The sequence below is a fragment of the Prorops nasuta genome, unplaced genomic scaffold (assembly GCF_024137725.1).
Source record: "Prorops nasuta isolate Cenicafe-Biocafe unplaced genomic scaffold, Cenicafe_Pnas_1.2 PNAS00019, whole genome shotgun sequence".
NCBI classification, from domain to species: domain Eukaryota; kingdom Metazoa; phylum Arthropoda; class Insecta; order Hymenoptera; family Bethylidae; genus Prorops; species Prorops nasuta.
Genome location: NW_027116816.1, coordinates 4,757,436 through 4,784,802, shown reverse-complemented (window position 1 = coordinate 4,784,802; position 27,367 = coordinate 4,757,436). Strand labels below are relative to the sequence as shown.

The following is a 27,367-nucleotide window of genomic DNA, read 5'->3' as shown; positions in this document are numbered from 1 at the left end:
AATTTATTGTCGGCTAGACGCTTTCCGTCTAATTCGCATTATGCGACTGTTAATATATTCTACTTGATTATTATATGGCATATCATAAAAGTTCAGGCCCAAAGGTCGCAAAGTAACTAATGGACTAGTGATCGAATCAGGAAGAATTCTCCACGTGGAAAGATATAAATTTATTGGAGCATTGAGATGCTGTCTTTTTGTGAGATACAATTTTCTTACACGTGTTAACTTTTTTCACCTACACGCGTGGTCTAAATCTCGCTAGACTTTTCATTTATCAATATTGGTAATAATATGTATTATTACGAACTGGTTTAGAAAAAAAAATAATAGCTGCTAATTAAGAAGAGTTAAACTATGAATGGTACAGTAGTCATTTGTTCCATGAAAAAATAGTTTAATCGAAAAAGAGCATTAGAATCAATGAAAATAATTTATTACGAGCTAGTCACGACTCGATACATTATTCAATCATGCAAAAATTAATAGCGTAGTCTTTAAGTTTATCGTAGTTTGAAAAAAAGGAAGGACTATTAAAAGTAAAGGTCGAGAATATAGTTAACCCGGTGATCCTGACGTTTCTCTCGACGTGTCAGTCTCAACTGGGATCTGGAATTGTAGTTATAATTATAACAATATTCCAAATGAAAAAATCTTGTTTCGATTGATTCTCATACGATTTTCCTCTGCGACGTAATTCTCTGCAAAGAAAGAACCTAGTTACCTAATCCAATCTCACTTTTCCGCAAGATATTTGAGTTTATATTTATTCGATGTTACGTATTTGATTGCACATCTAGAACAATAATAGCCACTTTGGTCATTTCCGCAAATCAACTAAGGATACAGTCACTCTCTGATGTCTGCTTTGTCCTGGATCTGACATATGACGTGCAAGTCGCGAACAGCGTAAACAACTATTTTCATTTGATCTGTCAAACAGCAAAATATGTCGGGTCAATCTTGAATTCTGTATCATTAGTTCCTACGGTTGACATTCATTATGCAAGCAATTTTAAAGCCTCCTTTCGAACGACTCACCTGTGCACTCCACTTTTCAAACACTGGATCGAGATATAGTATGTGCATTTACGTATATGTACAATGCACATATTATAAACATATTTATAAGATAGCATGGAAATCAAGAGAGTTATATTGATACGAGATTGATTCTTTTAAAGGAATTATCGTCTGGTTCCGTGGATGATCTGGTGGTAGTTCCTAACGTGCCGATGTTATCAGCAACGAGTCAATCGAAGCACGCAGCAAGATTTTTACGACTGGCGATGGCTTCCATCATGGACATCTTGAAGATTAAACCATTCGTCGAAGTGTCGATCGAGCAGCTGCTCTGGGGTTACGAGGATCCTTTGCTAAAATTAGCCAAGGATGTAGTTCCTAAGGAGCAGAAGCTTCCTTATGATCAGTTTGGTCTCCTCTATGGAAAGAATAGCACGATGCCCGATTGGTACACCATATTCACAGGAGCTGGTGACATTACCAAGTATGGAATGCTGGATAAATGGAATGGAAAGAAAGGCCTGGGTCACTGGACCACACCCGAATGTGACAGTGTCATGGGTGGTGATGGTAGCATCTTCCCACCCCACATCAACAAAGAAACCGTTCTGAAAATCTTCGACAAGGATCTCTGCAGAACTTTGCCTCTCGTCTTCCAGGTAAGCTCAATATCCTAATTTTTTAAAAGTAATTCTAAGTACAATTACGAACTCACTAATCTCCACAGATTAGCTATGATGATAATATATTTTCTGCTAAAACGAGACAAGTCTGTCTGAATAATATAAATGTTATTTTGCAAAGAGTTCTCAAGCCAAATTTGGTCGTTTGTAGGATCTACAGGAGGATATACATTGATTTGATTACGAACATCGCGTAGTTTTATCTAGTTGATGGTGCACGTAACGAACATTGTCTGTATTTTATCTACTTCGTTAAGATTCATCTCAAGATTCTTTGTTCCTTTGACTTTCGCAATAGACGTTTCGTATATAATGCTTGGTAATCCACTCACCTTACCATTAGCACTAATCATGGAAAGGGCATAATTTTCCTGTTCCAGGTATCTAATTAACTGGCGTGAAATTTGTTTTTATTATTCTAATTAGTGAGGTCAAGATAACAGGCTCCATATCCATAGACTGGGATTTTACAGCAATTACGCAATCAGGGCGTCGCGTCAGTCTCTTTGCGGTAATTCCAAAGTTTCGCTATGAAGAATCCGTAGAAATACCGCAAGAAACCACCCAAACTTTTGCTTTTCCACTTAAACTTCTTGCTTCACGAATTTCCTAATGTTAATCCACCAATCATAATTTTCTTTCGTTTAAATCGTAAAATCTCTTACAACGTTTCATTTAAAAAATAGACGACAAGTAATATTGCTTTTAGATTGTTTTTACTGTACACACATACATTCATATTCACATATACCTGCATATAGACCAGTGAAGGTCGTTTGTTTAGAAAATTTTGTCCTACTGCCTCGATCAGCCAAGGATTCAAGGCCTCAGGTGCTGAAATGATACTCATTTAGCATAAAATATTATTATTTCTGCACCAACTATACCTACTTTCTTGAGGGAAGAAAATTGATGGTGTATTTTTGCATAGAAAGGAATCTCAAGGATTTTTCTCGTACCAGCGTTATATCATAAACGATTGTGCAATGCTTTCGTTTTTCTTGCAGCAATGAACTCCTATTTAATGATAATATGCAGTTTTTCTTGCACAAGCTTCTACATACAAAATTCTATAGCTTATATCTTGATAGAATTTCAGTAATCTACCGTTTTAGAAAAGTGCTATCAGCAAAGCTTAATTAATAGTTCATTAGTAAACGTCTGGCAAGAAACATATTTTGTAAATCGTCAGGGTTATTAGACTTGTTAAAAATTCTTGGAGATAAGACAATAATTTTAAAAGTAACTGTTATCCGAACAATCATTGTCTAGTATTATTATTTCGAATTCAGGCTTGGATACTTATATGTCTGAGGTTCAGTGGTCGTGTAATTATATCATATATTTGATGTTATGACTTTAGAGCATGGTTTAATCCTTAAAGTAATTTTAATGTCACGCGTTACGTACGTATAAGGTGTATAAACGCACGAACTCTTACATAATAAATTATCGATGCTATAATATTACGTACTTGCGGTATTATTCAATGTCATAGTGTGTCTTTTTATTGGTAAAATAAGAAAAGTACCTCGTTATTAACGTGCTTATTATTCAGACAACTATATAGCAAAAAAGGAGCCAACGGGTTAATTTGACTGGTATTTTTATTAAATTGCTTAAAAGTCGTTTAATTAGTTTTAATGCGTGTACGTGTAGATTACGCAATTCGAAGGAAAGCTAAAAAATTGCATTCTGTGTTATTTTGTAGAAAGAGGTAACCACAGAGGGCGGAATTCCTGGATACAGATTTTCACCTCCATTGGACGTTTTTTCGACGATTGATAAGAACGAGGCGAACAAATGTTATTGTCCATCTGGACCACCTTGCGCACCCGAGGGAACTTTCAACGTGTCTGCGTGCCAGTACGATTCCCCGGTTCTCCTCAGCTTCCCGCATTTCTACCTCGGTGAGTTTTTCTTGATATCTACGAATTTCTATTTTTCCTCATATAGTCAACCCCCCACGAACAAAAAATTTGTAACGAGCAAAAGCAATTTGTATTATTTTAAATTTCGTTCACTCTCTGATCCAGAAAATTTCGTTTTCGTTCAAACCGAATTTTATTCGCTTGTTTCGGTTCAGCTGGATTTCCTCGCATCATTTAATTCTGTTGAAAATGGCCGCTGGTAGAAATTTCGATTCGGAGTTCGTGAAACTAGACAATCAACTATTTTCTTCCGACAAAGAAAAGGCGTGCTCGCTCCTCGCGATTTCGTAAGGCCGGTGTCATCGTACTTCCGGTTTTGCCGCGAGAATTCACCGTTGTTCGCCACGAGAAACCTCCGTGGAAGGACCCATTTTTGCAAACAATCTCTCGCTCTGGCCGGCGGGCACGATTCTCTCACGAATTACGGGGTCCGCATTTGTTGTGAGAACTTTTTGCGAGCTTTGAATAACTTGTTGCTTTTACTTTCGTCCCCTCGACGGCCGACAACGTAGGAGAAATCGGCTTATTACACTCGCGCCACTATACTACTACATGCGCCAGTTGTGTGGTAGTCGGCATTCACACGCATACACTCGTGCATATAAACTCGGTCGACTATAGCATATCGCTTTTATGGATTGTTTATCATTACGTTTCACTGGTAATTTTCAATTTTTTCAAACCTTTTGATCAATCCACTCGAACTTGCTAATATTGTATATGACTTATTTTATTCAAGTTATGCCGAAGAAAAGTGTAAATATATTATTAGCATAATATATATACGCATATTCGAAGATTTAAAGGACAACCGAGCAAGTCGGAGAATTATCAATGAAGTTGTCTGATTCATCGACTCAGCATTTTACTTTCTCATCGAGAGCCGCTTACACTTGACACTCGATGTTACGCATTTGAAGCATAAAGCATCAGCTAATTCGTTAAAGTGGAATATAATTCGTCATTGCTATATGTATAAAACATGGGAATAATTCTAAAACCGGTAAAAAATCTAAAAATTCTTGACTCTTGATGATCGCATAAAAAATTTATTCTCCATCATTCTTAATTACTGCAACCTTTGATGTTTCACCTTCATTATCGTCTATTCGCAACTTGGATTAAACCTGAATGCAAACTTGACGATTATGCATTTTTACCACAGGCTCTCGATAGCATCTCGTGAAAGAGAATGGCAAGTGCATCGTTGTTATCTCGTCAGACTATTTATTTACAAAAAGATAAAAATATTTCTTGAGGATATTTAGCTTATACTTTGTACTTGGAGGTAATTTAGATAATTGAGTAAAAAATGTTTCATTTTATCCAGCCGATCCTGCTTTGAGAGAAGCCGTGACTGGAATATCTCCACCTGTAGCCGAGAAACATCAACTTTTCATCGATGTGCAGCCACAAATGGGTACTGCGTTAAGGGCGAAAGCCAGGATTCAGATAAATCTCGCCGTGAGCCAGGTGCGAGACATCAAGCAAGTTGCCTCGTTCCCCGACATCGTTTTCCCCATTATGTGGTTCGAAGACGTAAGTATCTATCATTCTGTCAATTTTCGAGCTCTGATTATTTTTTAAACGACGACGAAAAAGCCTCGATCGATGATAATTATTTCCTTCTTACCGAACGAGCCTATAAAAATAATCAATGACACTATATTTCTTAATACAAACATCGCTTCGCTAAAGAAGATTTAATCCACTTCCTTCGGTTCATTAAGATGTGAAATAAAGGTCTCGAAATCGTTGACATCCGGTGTGTCGATTGATTTAATTTAGTCATCTCGATGCGAGGTTGCAGTGGTACCGGATCGAGGACAAACTGTCCACAGATTTGTATCACGCATCGAGTACGAAGATTAAATTATCGAGGAACTCACCGATCTTTACTCGAGGAAATAATCAACTTTCACTCGTGGCAGAACTCGTTTATCCGTGGATTAATTTCAAATAATATGAAGCTTTAAGCGGCTCGAGGTTACAGGGCCATAATCTGATCGGAATATAATGAAATCTGCACGTTCAACGTGATGTAACGGCACATTTGTGTCACACGAAAACTGTCGTCTCGATGATAATAGCATTTGGTCTGTCGCGAGCTGTATCGAGGATGCCACACCCATAACGCCTCACTACGTGAAATTTGCATTTTCCTACTTGTTCCTCTTTTTCTCTCTTTGGTCTGGTGTCACCAGAAAAATGCTGTGCACATTTTCTTTGTCGGTGAATTTGAAAGAAATTATTGTATAAAGTCAATAGGCTCTTCTCCGGCCCACTAATGATGCGTGAGAGAAATTTGCATTATCTTCGTGATACGTGTGTGTGTGTCTGTGTGTATTTTTTATGTGGTATACGCAGGTAAAATAGCTGCATACAAATTCTAGGCAGAGTTTTTGCGTCAGAGTCACGACGCATTGAAAATTAATATGTATACGATTATTCGTCTCCTTCTCTCGGTTTGTCTCAAGAACCTCGATGTTTCTTGCTCTTATGAATGATTCTTCAGGATGTGTGCGTCTCGTGCATCGACGCAGCTTGTGCATTAACGCCTGATTCATTTTAATGGAATCCCAACCTCTCCACGATGCTAATGCGTGTTGGCTAATTAAAAGAAATTTTCGTTTTTCTCTTATCGTCTCTTCCTTTTCAAAATGCTCAAAAGGTTTGTTTATCGAGATAAATATTTGCATTCCGTTCTCTCTTTTTTATTTATCAACCTGTCACAATCTTGTGTGTATGGAAAATTAGTAGAAGCGATACTAATAATTGCTTGCACGTGCGCGAGGCAATCAATCAAAACTTACATAAATATGCGGGTTTGGCTTTTTACACGCGGACACCAGTGTAATTATAATGAAATTTTTATTAAACGAAGTGCAGCTTCGCATGGACGATCTTTAAAAAAGAATAAAAAAATATTAATAAATCAGAAAACGCGGATTCTGTCTGCATCTTTCTCCCTTTCGAGTTTTTTTATCGCAGCTTGTATACTATTGATCCTTGAAGATGCCAACGGAACAAACTAGTCTGCTTTTTGCATGTAGGAACATTAAGGATTTTTCTCGAAACAACCGCGTTTTGTTAAAACAACGATTCATTAACGATAATTGCCACATGATTTTGCATCACTCGTAAAAAGCTATAACATTCACTGGAGCTCCAAGAGAGAGAGAGAGAGAGAGAGAGAGACACAACAAGATTTGAAACCGGTTTAAGAAGACTCGATTCTCTAGTATTAATATGACCGGTTTTTTTTATGTTGTAAAAACTTCTAATAAAATTATCGGTGAATATAGAGAGATAGAGAGAGAAATGCGGAAGGTAGTAGGTATACATGCTGCAATGACAGAAGGTGGCTTGAAAAATTTGTTTGTTGTTGGCGAGAAAATCTAAATGCAATTTGCTAAAAAAAAATTCGTATATCTACCTACGCGAGACTCATTGTTATAATCATTGAATTTTATTCGTAGAGCGTTGACGCACTGCCACCGGAGATGAGATCACTGCTGAAGATGGCCGTGGAACTGCCACCTGTGGCGCGAGCTGCGGTTTCCGGTGCGATGGCGGCGATCGGTGCAATTATCCTGGTGGGAGCTTTGATGTGTCTGGCACGAGCCGCAAAACGTCAGGAGAAGCTCCACCTGAGCAATCCATTACCACCTGGCGCCACGAGCAGCAAAACTGGCCAACTCAATCCTGCGTTTCAGCACTCCAAGTAAAAAGGATCCGCGATTTTTCTAGCGACAATTTTCCGGCACTCGGCGCTCGACGCTCTCAGCCTCCAACACGAATGACCAACCTCGCATCGAATATTCTCCCAGTCGGAAGCTACGCGCTTTGTGCGCCAATCGTCCGTGTAAATATTTCTCCAATCAATTTCCTACAAGACTCCTGCATCCCGTAGCTTCCAGAGCTTCGCGCTTTTCCAAAGATCAACCTGGCAGCTGGAAAAGTAAAGCTTATCATATCCGAGCTAGTTCAATCGTGTACCCTGCGAGGTTTCTTTGTTTTATCATAATTTTAAAATATCTTGCGATCCACATTTTACGAGCGCCGCAGTTCGGAATATTACGCGAAACTGCGAGTTTGTCGAACGACGATCGGCGATCGCACCAGAGCGATCGCTGGTGAGCGAGCGATCGACCGACTTTTTTTATCGTTAAATCGTAGAATTTAATGAAGAAAAGAGAACCATGTTGGCCGGTAACGGCGAGACTCGAAGCGAAAGACGACGACGACGTGGAGTGAAAGGAAGGAACGAGATGTGACGTAGGACGTGATATTTATTTCTATTACGAACGATGACGTTAAGGGATGGAAGCCCGAAAGTGACAATGGAAGAGAAACTGGGCTATTGGGAGATGTTCGATAACTGAATATGTGTTTCGCATTGAATGCTTCGAGTATAATGGTCGTTAAGGCGAGGCAACTCTGTTACTGCATTACGAAATGTTTACTCTCTCCTTACGTCGTTTATAGGAAGTTAAACGTAAGACGGTAGAAAATCCTCTTTCCGCTCCTGCTAGACAACGTCTTTACGCGTAACATAAATTCACGTTGCAACCTGAGATGGATCTGCAGCCGCGACTCACTCACTCGATGGTCGTCCCCAGAATCGCTGGTGACTCGGTGAAAGCGTCGATTGCGATTCAAGCACCTAACGCGCCAATTCTGTTTTTCTACTCTCTTTTTTCTTCGTGTTTTTAGTTTTTCACGCAGGTGTCATCGAACAGCCTCATTACGGCCGTCCGCGAAATCGATAGATTTTCATCATCCGGTTTTTGAGATATTTATTCCACCCACATTTCCAGTCTATTACATATACGTGTATATGACATACTTTTGGTGCTGGTGCAACCGCGCTGTAGTACACATCTGTCCCTGGCAATATTCAAGCTACTTAAGAGCAGGTTATTGGAATTGTTTCATCTTTTAGATCTTTTACTTATTCCATTGTTGTTAGTGGTTAGTTATTATTTTTTTAAGCTTTTAACAATTAACGAATCTCTCGCAAACGGTCGATTGTTTCTGTTCTCTACTGCGATCCATGACTAAATAGATTTTGTTTGTAAAAAATAGATCGGCAAGCTTCGAGAGTACAGCTAATCTTGATTCAAAATCATGTAAGAATCATGTAAGATTATTAAGTTATTATGCGATGAAAGGTTTTTCCTTTAGTTGCACGAGCTATCATAAAATCCAAACTTACATATGCCATAGTACTTCGGTACTCTTGAAATATTTTCTATATAAAACGCATAGTTTTTTATGCTCAACTCGTTGAGAAAAAGAAATTAATATTTTCTGTAATTTTTGTACTCCTGATGCTATACACACTGTTTTAAAAGACAGATTTTGTATTTTGATATGTGAAATGGGAGCGCTAGAGGAGTGAATATTAAAATGGATATATAGTACACGAGAATATTAAGCCCTCGACGCGTTTATAATGACGTTTGTAATTAGATTATTTCGCGCATACTGTGTGCTACGAACGGAAATAATGAATTTTGGTGTACATAGATCTCTTGATGTGGCGTTAAGTATATTCTATAGATTAGATTTGTAAATGTAACACTTGAGAAAATTCGTTGACTTATGATTGAATGACGTATTATTATTATTTTTTTTAGCATTCATCTTATTGACTTTTAAAAATGTGCAATTTGGCGCTGTTTTATGATTATTAATTAGAAATAGGACTCGAAAATTCACATATATCAGGGGGTAAGGAAATTTTAATTTTATAAACTAGGATGAAATGAATCTGCAAATACTTTTACACTATGTATACTGTGTTATTGTAATACCCCGGGGATTAATATTTTTACAAAACAATAAAACCCATCCGTCCAGGAATTATCATAAGTGAAATTTTAAATGTATCAATTGTATTGCTTTATTATTTCTTCAGGGAAGCTCAATTGATATGGAAGCACATTTATTAAAGTGCCTAAAGCTGTACAAATTTTAAATATCTAAAAACTTCCAGAGTTTAAAATCGTTTATTCGTATTGATAAAACTTGATTAATGCTATTGTCCGTTAATTGTAATTATTGAAAAAACACCGATCCACACTATATCTTTGTATATGTTTTAATATAATTATTTTATTAATAATATTGTTTAGATTTAAGCTCGTTAGTTTTTGAGTAAATTTCCTGTCTTTTTTATAATATCGAGACATGCCAAATAGCTATCTATAACACGCGGCTCTAAACTTCGTGTTCAACTGGTTTTTTGATAACCAAGTCGACACAAGATGATGATGATGTTTGTATGCTGTGTGTTTGTTTTATACGTGTGTATGGGGAGGGGGAGGGAATGAGAGTAGCAACGAGTATATGCGGGTATGATTGTAATCAAGAAAAAAAAGAACAAAATGAACAAGTATAAAAACACTAAAAAATATATAAATAAATTGAAGGTAATCAGAACTATAGTTGCATTCAATTTTTAAACCACCATATTGTGTCTGCGCCTTGTAAAATCATCTGTTTTTGAAAACTATATCATTTAGACACAAATTAACACAATGTTTCTGCACACAATCTGAAAAAAAAATCAATAACAAATTGTCTTTCATGAAAACCAGTCGTCTGGATCATTAAGATGCACATTTATTTTCATAATTTCATGACGCTAACAAATTTAGTATAAAAAATGAAATGAATTTATCTCATTTCTTGGAAGATTTCACTTCAAAAAGTAAAGGTTATCTTCTCGAGCTGTGGGACTAAACGAAAAATATTTAATATACATACGTTTGTGATTTTGTCAGTTCTTGGTATTAACGAATGTGATAACTGATGCAATGGATTATTTTTATACGGTTGAGCAGTGACTTAACTGCATGAATTGAATATTCTAGTACTCTTTTGTGCTTAAACTATAAACTAAAATTGTACTAAATATTCATAATGCAATGTTAATACGTAATATGCATATTCCATCAAAATGAGTACTTTATAATTTAATTATATTCTTGTAGTTTTAACATTCTTCTGAAAATAAACATAAACCAGATGTATAAACTCTATGAATAACTCGATTGGGTTTACTAATTTCATCGTTTTCATAAATATGAGAAATATTTCATTTTTTTAAATAGAATTTACAATTAAAAAAACTTCATTATTATACTAGAATTTTAGGTAGAATGCCACTAGAATTACATGGATTTTCTGGGACTAATGAAATAAGACTTCTTATTAAAAATTAATTTATGTATATACGTCATTGATATTTACAAAGTTACAAAGTTAGCGCTTTGAATATAAAACTTAATTGAGATCAGCTAATTGGACTTCTTTGAGTCAATTATTTATCTTCTCCATTATATCTAGTTCTTATGCTATACCCCGGCAGGAACTAACAAATATTTTAACCAACACTAATACTATGAAATCTTATTAAAATAATGAGTTTTTGACAATTCCTTATTCTTAATTAACAAAAATGTTTGGTTTACTCTTGAGTTAACTCTACTTGCAATGGGTATTTGCGTTTCGAATGAGTATAGTTGGAGGTAACGAACAAAGCTTATATAGAATAATGGTATGCCTCTGAACATACAATTTACATCACGATAATGATGAACCGCTGTTTAATTAGTCGACACTCTTTGAACCTCACGCGACTAAAATCACAAAAGTTAGTTAGAGTGGATTGTTTGTTTCTTCAAATCCTTAAGTCATGGAATACGCGCTAGGTTATGCTTGATTACAGTGACTTGTACAAAAATTATCATTCAACTTAACGATCGTGTATGAAGTGTCTTATGAATTACGTATAGATTAACCGTATGCACTTATTCAGATTGATATACTATATCAGCATCGCTTGATCTTGAAGTTACTTTACATTATCGCACATCGTGAAAAGATCAATTCCAATGGAACTCTAATAAATAGGCAATCATTTTTGTAATTTTACGGATAAGATGTAACTCAATTATGATTACTCTTCATTATCTTGTATCACCAATTGAATTACATAACCTTCTTGATTCAACCATTTAAGTATGAGTAAAGAAGGAATATCTTAATTCACTTTCAAGATCCATATATACTTTAGGAATTAGAATTGCTAATAATACTAGTACTAATGCCTAGCATCTTTGGTTCGTAGCGGGATGCTGTGGTATGAATTGCTAAATGAATTTTTTAAACGGAATAATTTACTTATGAATCACCCCAGTGTTCTTTACGCATAATAAACAAGCTGTTGAACCCACTAAAAAGGCCAGTCTCCTGCAATTTTAGGCAAGAAGGCATTATGTTTTTGTTAATGAATCTCTTAATGCTAGTGAGCAACTGGTTTTCCTTGAATTCCGCGTTTAAAAAGAAACAGCAAAAAATATTAATAAAAACAATGTCTCTCTCACTCTTCGAACAAACACTAGCATTTCTCGTTACAATCTTAGCTGTCTTCTGCCTAAGTTCGATAAATTGACTGAATTAACGCGGTGCCTGGCACAATTTCTGATTCTTCCTCTTCAACAAGAGTCCAGCCTTCAAACCCGTACAATCTGCATTTCTGAAGAAATTCAACATCAGTTTCTACAATACGACAGTTATACTATAATACATACAAATGCTACCTCTCGATATCGTCTCTGACGCATTTTCTATAAAGATACTTTGAAATTCTTCAGAAACAGCAAATTAATACCCGAACGTTGTTCAGTCGAAAAATTAATAACTTTTAGTTTTTCATTCTGTTAATTGCTACCAGCAATCAAACCTCATTGATTAGTCTATTTTCTCCTGACGCGTTTCGTTTTAGAAGCGCGTGTTGCTGTTTTCGATCTTTCCAGGAGATATAGAGGAGCGCGCCTGTCGAGAGGATCAGCAGGATCAGGCTTCCCCATTGAGCGATGGCTTCAGCCGCATTGGCAGTGAAATGCGCGTGGTAAAAAGCGTTGAAGAATGGTTCGGGAAGCTTGTCGATGCCAGTCTCGATCCAAACCAATGGAAGAATCGTTCCGTCCTTGAGTTTTCCTATGAAAGGAACTCCAATTGCTTTTCTAACTTCCAGATTAATCTGTATCCTGGTGCTTCCTCCGAATGGCACTCCGAGTTTCTGCAAAATTAATCCCTATAATCAATCTTCATTTTTCACACTTAATTGTACTAATTGATATTCCGCTGTATTCACGAATATTCTCTGATATTTATAGAGATAAGTTCTATGACGTCACAGACAGTGATAACATTTTCATAGACATTCAGCCTCGATAGCTCCAATATGCAAGCATCCGTAATGTATACTTGCAATACACGATACTACATATTTAACGTCGTGATTTGTCATTTGTCAATTTTTCTATTGCTACCACTTATCATTTGACACGTTAGAGTAGGTATGAAAGGTTCGCGTGTCACCGTGCGATTGATGCTTCTTTGGAGGATTCATTAAACATCGTTCTATAATTATATCTCTGTGATTCAAAACTCACCTGATGAAAATGTACGACACTTTGATGCAAATCCTTTTGTGGCTTCAATCCGTCGATTTCTTCGAGAAGACTCTCGTCAGCGGCATAGAAATGTGGGAAGGAGATCAAGGTCGGGGTACCAAAGTTACATTGAGATACGTTGTAAAGGCCTTTGGGAGGACAAACTACACCATTGGAGGAACGTGCGCAGAAACAGGAATCTTTGGTTGGTGTAGAAGTAAAAGCGTCATCTGGTAGCGTGTATCTAGAATAGAAGAATAAATTTCATTAATTACAGAAGTTTCCGATTAGATTTGTGCTTAGGTTTCGAATGGCTGAATATCAGACTGATCGTCGTTTTAAATTTGATTAGTTTCTGCTTGATCATAGTTTGCAATATTTATTGCAATTCCGGTGATAATATATAGATATAATTGAAAATTTTGTTAAATCGTATTGTAGTTAGGGATTGTATGATATTTGTGATATTACAAATATGTTATTTTGGAAACTGTAAGGTTTGAGAAAACTGTGTTACATACCTGAGACTAGGTATTCCATGAGCCTCTCCGTGACCTTGATACCTCAAAGGCAGAGACCTGCACATTTCTTTGGAGTATACAAGGATAGTCTTGTTGGTATCTCGAATCCAGCTGGGTGGAAAAATGGTTCCATCGGTTCCCTCCAACTTATCGCATCGTTCGTCGCCCCATACGTTGTTACTTTCTCGACCATTCAACCGTTTAATAAGGCCAAGCTCCTCCAGATTACCTACGCCGGTACCCATTGTCACTACGTCGCCAGAGACACCATTTTTCTGCAATAAATATTCAAGATATGAGGAAGCAGTTAAAAAGGAGACTATCTATTAAATTGAAACGGTAATAATATTAATAAAGAATTTTACGTACAATGGCGAGCAGTCCAAATTTGTCGAAAGGAATCCTTTTCTGAAGGTCCATAAAGGGTTTGGCCATTTCGAAGAGATTATCGTCGTATCCCCAGAGAAATTGGCCAACTGGCAGATTAACGAATGTTTTCGCTTGTAGAGTGGTGAGTACAGCAGTCAAGCCCACCTGGGCCATAAAATTAATGTCGCGTGAAAATGCAACGGCGGCTATGAGAGGGATGTTAGGAACTACAACGTTTTCATCGTCCGGTCTTCCACCTTCCCACTGATAGCTCCTCTTCTCCCGAAAGCTGACCGTATTATCATCGTTCAGTTGAACGTTCGTTTTACTCAGCGTCTCCCGGTAGATGTAAGGGCCCAGTTCCTCGACTTTCAACTTCTTTGCCGCGCCACTATTAAATTCGTCCACATTCGTGTAATTGAATAAATACATCTTGTACATTACTCTAACGGGTGGTCGCTGCCACCATGCGAAAGCAGAGCTTCCATTTATCAATTGCATCTCCGACAGGATGGCGTCTCGGAAAATATTCGTGAACCAAAATATGATCATCACGACGCCGCTCAACAAAGCTACCGCGCTGCACGAATATACGAACCAATTGCGAGGAAATTTCAATTTTCCTCGCTTCTCCAAAACCTCCTTCTGCACCTCCTGCATTACTCCCATTATAGGATTTCCGGTCATGGTGATTCTCACTTTCTTCACTGGACACGAGGTTCTATGTATATGGAAACTGTCTATAATTCACCGGAAAATTCAACGATCGCTGCCTTTGGCTTTATGTTGAGTCAAGATGATTGAGATTTGCGAAGCAGCACGAGTCGACTTCGATAGTTGCTCGAGTAACACTACGGGGGTTGGTTTCGGTTGTGGCTTAATAAGTATCCGAACCGAAAACCACGGAGACGAAACATTCAATAAGTTTCCCGCTCGACTGACTGCTAAGTAACTTAGCGACCAACAAAAATTGCTAGAGTTTAAAATTTTTTTATAATCTTTCGATAACCTTTCAACGATGATGACCCGCGGCGGCCTGCTAACACCTCCGATATGGTCTTAGGAGATGGATTGGATTTACTGGCAACGTGCTGGCATCAGCCGAGCTTGTTTATCCTTAAAGCCTCGGATTTATCAATAAAGTGCATCTCCAGGCGCCGTGAAAGACAGGGGAGTCCTACACTTTCATTCATGTATAATTTTCCCGTCCCTGATTTTCTAGCCCCTCGTAATCTCCTGCTGTCACTCCCTCTTTTACCACGATAGTGGAAGAGCAATTATCTAACACTGCTAAGGCGGGTGCTTGTTTACCAAAAATCTTCTCCAAATTGGAATCAGAGGCCACGACCGAAATTCTCGATCAATGAAAATTAACATATTCGAGTTTTAATTTCTATATATATATATATATGCTACCTTCTATTTTCTCAAATGGAAAATGGAAGATAAATCTGTGGACCCTGGTAACCTACGCCAATGGAAGTTGACAATTATTGAAAGAAGAATAGTCTAAGGATGAGATTACTAATTGTGGGTTCTTTTATTATTAAGGTCATTGGCAACGATCATCAACGACGAGATACGATGGATCTGTGAACCGGACTATTCTCCTTTTCTATAATAGTTAAACGATAAAAGTTGTTTTTAATGTTGCACGACACTTGATCAAGCAGCAAGTTTTATCCGATATCATTGGTAAAAGGTTTGGCTGGAGCAATGAAACTTATCAATCGCAGACGAGAAAAAGGCTGACTTCTGATAGTTCGGTTCTACACCAATACAGTCAACGTAGAGCGTGCTACATGTCTCCGTACAATCGGACTTCCCACGTTTTTTTTCTCAGACAAATCATGTAACAGATAAACGAAGAGCCGAGAAAGTTATCTAACCCAAAAATTTCAAGTTAAATAGATAAATGCACTATATATGTACATATACTACAATGAAACAGTACGAACAAGAAACTCAGATATGTTTCTCTTGTTATGTTTAATACATTGTTCAAAAAAATATTTATATTGTTTTGCATGACGTACAATCAGCTGAAAACAGAATCGATGCCAAGTCTAATTACGTTTTGTTGCAATCATTCGGCACTCGAAAGAAAAACAACTAATTTATCTGTTCTTTTAACAAACTGACGCACCAAATTTCTACACGCGTTATACATTTTACGTATGAGTTTTTTCTCCCAATTTTTTGTTCGGTCCATGTATAGTCTACGGAGATTTGTTTACACAAGTGAAACAACGTAATAGAAAATCCCATTAGCGAAGTTCATTCAAAATCTCCGCGTTAAGGGAAGTTTGATTGACTACTTTGTAAACTAAATTTCATAAAAATTCTATGATATCGATCTGTTTTAGCGTCATAGAATCTGTTTGCGCGTAACAGCAATGCAGAGATTGTGCACATCAGACGTAAACCTTTCGATGATTTACGACATACGTTTAAAGATAAGTTGCATTGAAGAAATACGTGTGTCTGATAATAATGATGGCGGCAAAAATAATGTAGCTGCTCCTATATTCAGATTGCCTGACAATTATAGATCGGGTTGACATTCTCGTCGAATCCTGATAATGATATGACACTTCATTTATGCAATGTGGTCACGCGTTTCTACAGTGAATTAAAGTGGGAACACGCGTTTTATTAAAATAGTATAACGTGTGATTTTTCGCTATGACTGCACAAATATTATCTGCTATTTTTCAACCATTTCCAAGAGACAAATATTCCTATTGATTGGTGGTGCAATCAAAAATGAAAAATAACACCAAATCGATTCGTTCCTTGTTATTCTGCATGTACATTTTTCTTTGACATGCCAATTTAATGATTGAACAAAATTCTTTACCGATATTTTCAATTTTTCAAGTACTTTTAAGAGTTAATTTGATTTTTAAGCATCATTTTCCTTGACAATTAGTTTATTGGAATTAATGCTTATCTGGATGATATAGGGACCGTGCATGACTTACAATGGAGTATCTGGATAAGGGATTAAATTGTATTCAATAGTTTTCCTATACATACATACATATATACATATATATAATACGAATAAGAAATATGGTGGCAAATCCACCCTATCATTAAGTATTGTAGTGTTTTGACTGGCAGATGGCCTTTTCACCCGCGCATCCCTGTGTTTCGATGTTTTTATGATCCATTTGAACGCATGTCTGTCATAAAGATACGTGTAATACACGCATCTTAACCAATGCCGAGTCTCCGTACATTTACGCAAGCAATCCTTCGAGTCGCCTGACTCTGCCGCAGAAATCCATCGGATAAAGAGAGATAATGCGATTCCACCAAAAATCTCTTCCTAAGCCCAACAACGAACAACATTGCAACAATTTGCCAGATGCAAATTTATCTATCACTGGAGATTGGCCAATATCGGATTTGAACGAATCAAGAGGCTTGGCCCAAAATATCCAGAATAATTTATGCGCTATTTGGACGCAGTCTCTCGTAAAGATATGTAAATTATATAATATGTAAATTACACGTGTGATCTTGGGAGAAAAAAATAGAAGGTCAACGAGTAGCAAATTGTCAGTCTTAATTGGGATAGACTATAATCGATCCAATATCCTGGTGGTAATGGGGAAATTGCCCGAAAAAGTTGGAGACACATTAAGATAAGTCTGAAAAAAAATATAATCATTTTGCACTCCCTTGGATCAATATTTTGCAAGCTTTACATTGTTAAATGTGGAGATCTGTAAGTCTTGAGGAAAGTGATGCAAATGTATAGACGGATAGAAGAGAGATAATGACCTTTGATTACGAAAATGACGGCCACGTGCTTCACGTGCACTAATCATAAATTGTCATTGACACTAGGAAATTGGAAGAAATCTTATCAGAAATTTAAAACGACATTAAAAATTACGGTAGCCAATACTTACACTAAATATTTTGTCTATGCTGCTAAAAGAGGAGATACCGTTGATATTCAAAGAAGTCGGATCTATAAGCAGCTAGAAGTTTCCGGTGATATTCGCGTTTATATATATATATATATATATATATTATATAGGACAGATAGTAAAAGGAATTAGCTTCAACATTACCTAAGCAAGCATAGTTTTTTAATGTCATTTATATTTATTTATATCTTTTCACACACACATATAGCTATGCTAACTCATTGAAAAAAGAAAACTGTTAATACAATTATTTATAATTTACAGGGTTACCAAAGTTTATTAATCTCGAAATTACACAGAAAAAAATTACGAGATAGTTTATAATGAAGTTTCTTTGTTAATTGTTTAATTTGAAACAAAAAAGTTAATAAATAAAAAAAAATCATATAGTCAGTAATGATATGCATGCGAATGTGATTTTTTCTCTTATTTTATAGTTTCGAGATAATTGAAGTGGCGTGAGGCCTTGGCAATTATCAATGGGGTCGTGCACGTAGTTATATTTTTATGCAAACAAAAACAGAGAAAAACATATAACGCCTAAAGATGGACATGTATATACGTATACATATCTGTGTCTGTATAAGCTATAGTTATAGCACGACTCCCACGGCAGGATGAATCTTATATATTATATATGCTTATAAAAAATCTATCTGTGTCTGGGGGATATCTTAATTGCATACCATAAATTTGATAAAGACCAATTATACAAAATGCTGATATTTTCGAAAATCAGCGTTCAAAGGTATCCATATCAAGTCGTTACTAGACTATTAATCAAATGATCCAGGCACTTTAGACATTTTTTTTTACCTCGTGTCAATCAATCGCCTGCCTTTGTTAATAATAAATATTTGTTAGTCGCGTCATTGCTTGGGCAATGTTTTTTAACATCCTTCTTCTATAAACATGACGGCTTAGAAGTATCGTTATCTTACGGATACCTCTCAGTATACAATTATCATGAAAAAATATTAATGATTGTAGAAAATTGGAAGAACAGTTCTGTTATCTCAATTAATTGGTTGGTCCTTGACTAATTGTATGCGCTTTATTAGTCTATTCGATTATAAAATAAAAGTATAGAAAATAATGAGTCTAGTCGAGATAAAGACTAATCTCGAGTGTTTTTTTTTCAATAAGAGATTATGGAATTTTCATAGAAATCTTCCTAATCGTGTTAATTGCAACTATAGCAATTGCGCAGCGAGACACGCCCACGTTTTTTGGTGACTGCCTCTTCTATGCTATCGGCTAAAGCTCTGCCACGTGTTTCCGGTAAGAGGAGGCATAAAATACCCGCGAGAAAGGCCATTATACCACAAACGGTGGTTGTGCTGTACCATGCAATGGCTCCCAAAAGATCGGCAACGTATGGTGCAAGAATGCTTCCTGTATGGGCTATCGACGAACTTGTACCTATTGCTGAACTTCTGGCCACCTATAATAATTGAACAAGTCGATAAAATAGTTTAACTAATAATGAAAATCATGCTTTATCGATGAATGATTTTTAGAGTCTCAGAGATCTGCTCTTCGGTATACCGATGAGCTAGGTTATCGACTGAGTTAATTAAATGGTGAACAACGTACCGTAGGAAATAGTTCCGAAGTGTACAAAATAATGATCCCAAATACTATGGATAGTGCAAAACGCCCAATCAGACAGATCGACACTATCGCAAGGGTTTTTGTCGATGGCAAGGCTAAAATACCGAGTAGGCAAAGAGCTCCGATCGAATAGAGCATCGTGGTAGCTTGCCGACGTCCCATTACCATCAGCAGTGGTGTTGCCAAGAGATATGCTGGTATTTCAGTGAGCCCCATTATCACCACGTAGTAATAACGATTCGTAGAGAAATTTTGAACGTTCAAAGCTAAAAATAGATAATGCAAGTATTTAATGCTTGCGATTAAAGTATTATTGCTAGATTTTTGCCAGGATTTATCATAAACCCTAAATAGTGTTGTAATGTACCTAAAGCATAGTAGGAAAATGATGTGGTCATCCATAAGAAATATACAATGAGAATCCTCTTGAACAACTCAGAATGAGTGTAGAGAGATTTAAAGTTTTTCCAATTTTCACGAAACCTATTCTTTATAGGATCGATTTCTTTGTTCTTAGATAAATCGTATTGGCCCTCTGCATTTGATTCTCCATTGGTCGATATCGGCTGTTTGCCTACTTCGTCTTCGGTAATTGGGCCATAAAATTGCTCGATAATTTTTCGAGCTTCCTTCCTACGATTCTGAGATATGAGCCAACGTGGCGACTCTGGCATCAACCTGGATAATTAAATTTGTATCATGTATAAAATTTTCTTTCATAATTTTTACAACACGGCTGGTTAGCAATGTTTGTTGATAGATGTTAGAACCAAAATGGACTTTCGAGATAATTTATAACAGTCACGAATAACTTTAAACGGCGTATAATAGTCCCCCCTCCCCCTCCAGACTTTATTTAAAGTACATTCAACATTATTTTTGCCGAAGAATGTTTGGAAGTTCTTACCATACGTTCAATATTAAGAATACAGCTGGTACCGTGGTGGATGCTACAATATACCGCCAGTCTCTTAGAGCGTACGCCACTCCACCCAAAATAGCAATGCCCAAAGCGTACCCTGCGTTGAATGCGATTCCTAACCATTGTCTGTATCTCTCTTCAGCTACTTCGGTAACTGTGAACATAGTCATGGATAATGATCAGATTTTATTAATCGGAGAATGTGCTCTATAGACCTCCTCATGCCATACACTTTTGGCTATATTTAGATTTGCTATTAAATAATTCTACTCACGTATAGTGAATGCTGAATATCCAACGACCATGTAGCTAATACCGGCGATTAGTCTTAACAGCATGAATCCCCAGTACCAAGGTACAATTGAGCTCGTGGGCCCGGAAACTAGCAATAATACTAGACCAATTCTATACATTATCTTACGACCATATTTATCACCGAACGCTCCGAAAAAGCTACCGATCAGCTTTCCCAATGACAAAGCCATTTGGACATTCGAACGATAAGCGATTTTGTCGCATACAAGGTCCCACTGTATCACAAGATTTCCATATATTAAATTTATGTTTTATCTAGCATACCACGTGTAAAAAATATTTATCATTACGGGGTTTGTTTCTCTCGCGAAAATCAAACGCTCGATCTTTTTAAGAATGAAGACTTACTTCTTTCACGTACGAGGTTCCATCAATGTCATTGGCAAAATCCCGAACGGGGCAATTGGAGGTCGCTGGTAATTCGTGAGTTCTCTTAAACTCGACTGCTGCCTCAAAACCAATTCGTGCTAAATACTCGTAGTCGTAATTGTATTTTGAGCAAGATCCTACGGACGAAATGTTTCTAATTTGCTCATCGGTCCAGTTCGCTTTCCTCAGTTCCGGTACCGAGCACCAGTGACCGGGAACCTGTTGATGAATGAAAATTGATTTACATTTGTTGTACAATTCTGCGGAAATTTAAACTCGACGAACTTCACTAACCGCAGCGATAAAAATTTGTGACATTGTGGTCATTCCATTCAATAACAATGGAGTTACGGTAAAAAAGAATATCATGTATAGGAAGCCAGATCCTTTTCCCAATTTCTGCAGAGCCTCCAGAAGATGGTCCTTTGGCTTCTCTTCAAGTTCTTCATTGGTTCCTTCCAACTTCTTCATGTTTAATTGATAGGACTATCAAAACTTGTCACCTTGAAATATTCTCTTAACTCACTATTATTCTGTCAATTTTTCTCCAACTATCTGCAGTCGCAATTTTTTTTTAATGACTGCATATCAATGTGATTCAACAGAAAGCGATTTATTCTTGTATCAGTAGTCTATCAAACAGAACATATGCAACAATTCCATTGATTATAATAAGAATATATAAATATTCATTTGTCTAAATAACATATTCACTATTACACTATTTTACACATATCATCATGTATTAGAAGACTGATGTGGCTGGCAGGGATATAAATGATCACGTGTAACTAACTTGCGAGGCTATACAGTGTTTTCTGATGAGCCCAATAAAGCGGCCGGTATTTTGGTTTCGGGTAGACGACGTTAGTGACCATGCGCAGTGCTTTAAGTCTGGTACACATGTGCAAATTTCACGGTGTGGCTAGTGCCGATGGAAGCGAGATTAATCTCGACGAGAAACTGCAGCATCCAACCCAATATGACAAATAGTCTGCTTGGGGACGCAGCTGCGTGCCTCTGCGCAGAGAACTGTATGTGTGTACCAAGCTTTAGCATCAACCCTTTAGACCTAGTATCGACCCTTTTAACTTCGGTTCGACTTTAGTTTTGCATTACATTTTTCCTGGTAGCCTTAGATGAGCACGAGAGCCAATCTGATGATCCAAATTTGTTTTTGCTAAGTAGCATTTCTGGATGATGTAGAATAAACTCGAAGGTTTCAGTAAATTGCACCATTCATTTAGTTTAATTTATAAATTCAGTTTATAATATTTATAAATGATCGATTATAAATAAATGTTAACAATATATCATAAAATACATCTATTAAAATTGTATTATGTTCAATCTCAGTCTCTAGGATAGTAATCAGTTTTCACATTAATATGACAAGGATGCTGCCTTATGCAATACATAATTAATTATTTACATGTATTATTCTCTAAAGTATATCACACATTAATAATAGACACTGTTTTGTAATTGTTAACTCTCATCACGAGAAAGATAGAATTCAGATATAAATAATTTTTAAAAATCACAGTCAAATAATCTTTATAGTAAGTAACTAGATATACTATCTTACGCATAAAATAAAACTTGTTACCTAGAGTTAAATAAAAAAGAATTGGTTACAGCTAGTTGACGCGTACTCGGCGTACCATTGGGACATTATATACTAAGTTAAAAAAGGCGTTCGTTATGTGGCTGAAAGTTCGAATCCAAGCTTTTGCCTTGTACTTAAGTTCTTTCATGATTGGTAAAGGATCTTTTGCTTTACGAATCTCAGTAATTCTAGGAAATAACATATTAGATATTAAATTTTCTTAGAGAAAAAGACTTTAGTAAAAAAATATTTTTTTCTTAAACAAAAACTGTACAAACCCATTGGTATTTTGTTGCTCTCTTGTTTGATTTGTGTAAGTGTACATATAACAAGCTGGATATAGGCTGACTGTACTTATGGTATGGAAGATTTCCGTTTTTACCGGCACTGATTGCCCTTTAGATAACGCTATTGTGTTAGATTGTCCTTTTTCGCTGTACACCACGTCTCCTTCTAAAACTGTTAAGCTGACATTTGTTAAATCCGCTATTATATAATTCTCCAGGTGCATTCCAGGAAAATCAGCTATGAATAGAACGTCAGTGTAATTTGACCAAGAGTAAACGTGTTGCTGAATCTCTTCAAGTTTGTATCTGAAAGATTATTCATTTTAGATTTATAAATTGACTCGTTTAATCTGGTTAAAAATGATGAAATTACCTGTAAGAGTTGTACTGAGTTAGTAATGGCAGTAAAAAGGTTACTGGTTTTAAAGGGCTCCATTCCACTGTCAGCATATCTACGTATGGATTAAATAATCTCTGTTGAAATCTTCCGTTAAGAGAAGTCCACACATCCATGTAAATACTGATATTGGTAGATAGTTGTCGATAAAATTCCATTTTCTCATTGTTGCTGACATCATTGCTGGATAATACTTCATGTTTTTCACGCATTAAATTGTCCTAGGTTATACATTTTCTATAAGGAACTTTTTATACAAACAAACGTTTAAAAATTGCTGCTAATTCAGAACGTTTCGTAAAAAAATATTAAATAGTATTAAATAAAAATTTTACTATAGTGATAAGAAAAGCAATTAATGCAAAATTTAAATTACATCATGCACGTTAATTATAATTTTTAATTAAGATTTAATAGTTAGAACTTTTACTGTTAAAAAGGCTCTTAGTATTTTGAAAAATCAATGAAATACCTTTAAGCAGAAAGTATACTGACGAGCCATGTCCCCGTGCTTCATCCACCGATCTGTTTGCACCCAAACATCAGACCCAAGGAAATTATCGCGATTGTGAACGTTATCTCGAACATTAATTACAACGTGCACAGTTTCCCAGGCATAAACCATCATATCCCAAGAATATCCATACAAACCTGGTGTCCAATTGTTGTAGCCCTGTAAAAAAAATGATCGATAAAATTTCAAAGGGACTGGCGATAAGATTGAGAATTTAGTTTTTATAAAGTACCTTTGTAAGGAAATGTGAGTAAGGTAGAAAGAATTGTAAAAATGCATGAACGAATAATAGAGACACGACGAATTTTTGTTTTTTTGTCGTGGAGGAAGTATTTTTTAGTCCCTTCATCAGTTTCTCTTTCTTATTCAATTCTCTCGATGTTTCAACAAGGTCTCCACAATTTTCTTTAGGCACACTATTGGTAACTTTATCATTGGACTTTTCACTTTTCTTTGAATCATCATGATTCTTTAACGTTTCTTCCTTTACTGGACAACTTTGTTCAGCAATCTTTTCATTAATTCTAACACATTTTGATGTGAGGAATCTTAATAAGTTTCGTGGCCAATCTACGTGACAAAATAGAGGCATCGTTGCAAGGCACACAAATGGAAACATTCCTGAAAAAATAAAATTTGATCAATCATCAGAACCGGTTTGTACAAGTGAGAAATTAAAAGTTACCTATGCTAAATAGTCTTGAGTTCATTAAATGAAAGGCTGTACAAAAAACCATAGCAGGGATTCTCGTTTTATCAAAGAGCATCCAAAATCCAACAGTTAAATCGAAGATGAAACCAAACCAATGAACAATAAAGAAATCTGTTTGCTCGGTGGTTAGAAATATCCTGAAATCCCATAATTATGTGTGTTTAAAAAAATGACAAACCAAAAATCATAATGAATAGATAATCTTTTAACAAAACAGTCTTACTTGAAGGGATCAAAGACCCAGTGTTTGGATAAATTAGTCATTGAGTAGCCTTCCAACCATTCTCTGCTCGACTTTTTCAAACCAGCCAAAAAATACAATATAAAAAATTGAAATTTTATTATGAAATAATTCCAAAATGGAACACTGGGTTCTTTTGTTTCAGTCCTGTTTAAATTTAGAGCACTGGAAGAATAAAATCATTAATAATGAAGTTTAATTCTCATGTTGATTAAGTAAAAGTGGTCTTACAAGTATTTGTCTGCTTGTGTGCCCCAGAAAAGTGTGGCGACCAGTCCATAGAGGTAAGTATGATTGTTCCAGTAACTTTTGTCAAGTAGGAAGATGTACCAATAGGGTATAACGAAGCAGGCGCAAGTTAGCTTGAGACGATAGCCGAGCATAATTCCAAAGGCACCAAACCACATAATTGTGTAGATGACGATCATCCACGGCAATGCGGGTGGCTTCATTCCATGAATTAAAGGAAAGTGGCACTCGTTAGGATCGCCCCATTTTATATCGATATCGGCGAATCCTCTTTCCTCCACTACATCGATCACCATGCATAACCCTTAAAATATGATCATATCTATTAAATCCTAATTTACATATAAATTTTCTTAGTTTTACTAACAAGCACTGTTTCCATTTTATTACCAAACAAAGCACGAGCTACACCCAAACTGGCTGGATCGGTGGGTCGATAGAGAAATTGGGTAATTTTTTCAAAACTTGATATATCCTCCAGCCTAAATCCACAAGTACTTTCGATCTTCTGATCGATCGATTCTTTGGAGGGTAAACTCGATCTCCATCGCTCCAATAAATTTTGTCCTCTAATTCCATTCTTAATTTTATCCTGTCCCTCGTACTTTTTATCAGTTGCTTCGATATTTTGTCCGTCCTTCAACATTCCTGCAACATTCCACACACGTGAGTCTATTCCCGCCAAAATTTTAAAGAGCGCGAAGAATAACGATCGCAGTTACTAAATTGCTACAGAAGCTTGCTAGAAACAATCCGTTGATTTTAGTTGAAGCATTACAGAAGAAACTATTATGGTACAATTCTACAAGCAACATAATACTATAATAATCATTATTTGTATGAGAGACAAATGAGAAGTGAAATTCCTCGGGCAATTAAAATGAACTCCTGGAGTTGATTTCGAAGCGCGGGTATTACAGTTGATGTTAAAAGAGAGGTGAGCAAAGTAGAGTTTTAGGACAGAAGAATAGGAGGGAGGATGAGAATTACCTGAGGGTTTCAACCAGAGATTCGAGGAGATGCTCGGCCTTGATGGTGACGTAGTGAAGGCCGGCCACGTTCTGAGTAAACTCGGAGGAAGATGAAGAGGACTTTGCGCCGGTTAGTCTCGAAGCTCGTGCGAGTAGGAATACCGTCGCCAGGCAACGTGGCAACTATTGACCCGCGCCAGCGCAATAATTATTTTATCCCTCCAGCGCATGCCCTTCTACTCCTCGTATTTTAAAAATTCACTTGGAACTAAATCCTCTGGATCATTAGTAATTTCTCTCCCCTCCCACCCTCTCGTCTCTCATTTTCAAAAAATACTTCGTTCCAAACATTGTGACTAACACTCGTGGACCAAACCATCGCGTCACGTCACGTTCTCTCGGAGCTATTTTCTCGTTAAATTGATAATAGCGTTGTATGAATAGTTGCAATCTTTTATTAATTGAGCGTTAACTTTCTTTCCAGCTATTATCGCGTCTGGCGGTGGCAGCATTATTATTGATTAATGGCTTTTGCGAGCAAACCTAATTTTAGCAGCTTATTTTCCTTGATTTCAGGACTGGTACGGACGGTGATATGGACTATCTGGCTTTCACATGGCAAGAGCCGTTTTTCGTTCGAGAAATCGAGTAGACGCGTATGTGGCATCCTACACACCGTGCGTGTGTGTGAGTATAATTCCGTGTGATCGTGTGAGCGCGGTACTTGATCAGTTTCGTGTCTGCACACTATAGCGATTGACCATGATGAAGTTGGTTTAGTTAAACGATCAACCAATCAGAGGATCGAGAATATGCAGCATCCAACGCTGCTTTAGAATTAAGCGCAATGGAATTAAATTGCTATTTTATTTTGAAATTGCATTTTATGCCTTTTTATAAGATAAACTAAATTATCGGTGCCAATATTTGAAGTAATATCGAGTTACTTTTTTAAGCTTCGCGATTCGATTAATTCAAGTCATTCTGGTAGAGAAATCAGTATTCTGGTAAAGTAATTTACTGAATTACTCATCACGTGATGAATATAGGTGAAGCTAGGGGTACCATAATCACTCTCTCTCTCTCTGAAGAACACTGACTGACGTGTTAAATCCTTCCCTCTCGCCAAGAAAATCCTTGGGGATACGAAAATACAAAGCTTGTTGTCTCCAGACTCATTAATTCGAATTATTTCCATTGGAATACACTGGTTAACCCTTATCCCT

At 36.6% G+C, this 27,367-nt stretch overlaps 4 protein-coding genes across 5 annotated transcripts in view; 1 reads left to right on the top strand and 3 right to left on the bottom strand.

Moving 5' to 3' along the window:
* emp (epithelial membrane protein) overlaps positions 1–10,084 on the top strand; it is a 32,516-nt gene extending 22,432 nt beyond the window's left edge. For both annotated transcript variants that reach the window (XM_066738875.1, XM_066738874.1), the window contains 4 exons: positions 1,185–1,682; positions 3,418–3,616; positions 4,968–5,176; positions 7,117–10,084. In XM_066738875.1, coding sequence (XP_066594972.1) covers positions 1,185–1,682; positions 3,418–3,616; positions 4,968–5,176; positions 7,117–7,365 — 1,155 coding nt within the window. In that variant the 3' untranslated portion in view covers positions 7,366–10,084. The remainder of the gene's footprint in view (positions 1–1,184; positions 1,683–3,417; positions 3,617–4,967; positions 5,177–7,116) is intronic.
* A 768-nt stretch (positions 10,085–10,852) lies between these two features.
* LOC136780360 (scavenger receptor class B member 1-like) lies at positions 10,853–14,892 on the bottom strand. The gene is made up of 4 exons (XM_066738664.1): positions 13,998–14,892; positions 13,629–13,903; positions 13,108–13,351; positions 10,853–12,731 (listed from the first exon to the last, which is right to left on the bottom strand). Exons 1-4 carry the CDS (start codon positions 14,682–14,684, stop codon positions 12,387–12,389), a joined length of 1,551 nt encoding a protein of 516 aa, XP_066594761.1. The 5' UTR covers positions 14,685–14,892; the 3' UTR covers positions 10,853–12,386.
* Positions 14,893–18,107: 3,215 nt separating this feature from the next.
* LOC136780446 (organic cation transporter protein) lies at positions 18,108–22,005 on the bottom strand. Its single transcript, XM_066738807.1, has 7 exons — positions 21,456–22,005; positions 21,141–21,380; positions 20,752–21,007; positions 20,463–20,631; positions 19,923–20,233; positions 19,538–19,821; positions 18,108–19,385 (listed from the first exon to the last, which is right to left on the bottom strand). The coding sequence occupies exons 1-7, from the start codon at positions 21,630–21,632 to the stop codon at positions 19,125–19,127; spliced, it is 1,698 nt and encodes a 565-aa protein (XP_066594904.1). The 5' UTR covers positions 21,633–22,005; the 3' UTR covers positions 18,108–19,124.
* A 421-nt stretch (positions 22,006–22,426) lies between these two features.
* GC (gamma-glutamyl carboxylase) lies at positions 22,427–26,500 on the bottom strand. The gene is made up of 10 exons (XM_066738815.1): positions 26,161–26,500; positions 25,561–25,818; positions 25,153–25,474; positions 24,904–25,086; positions 24,654–24,817; positions 24,201–24,589; positions 23,927–24,127; positions 23,431–23,675; positions 23,049–23,363; positions 22,427–22,958 (listed from the first exon to the last, which is right to left on the bottom strand). The coding sequence occupies exons 2-10, from the start codon at positions 25,814–25,816 to the stop codon at positions 22,802–22,804; spliced, it is 2,232 nt and encodes a 743-aa protein (XP_066594912.1). The 5' UTR covers positions 25,817–25,818; positions 26,161–26,500; the 3' UTR covers positions 22,427–22,801.
* Positions 26,501–27,367: the final 867 nt, after the last annotated feature.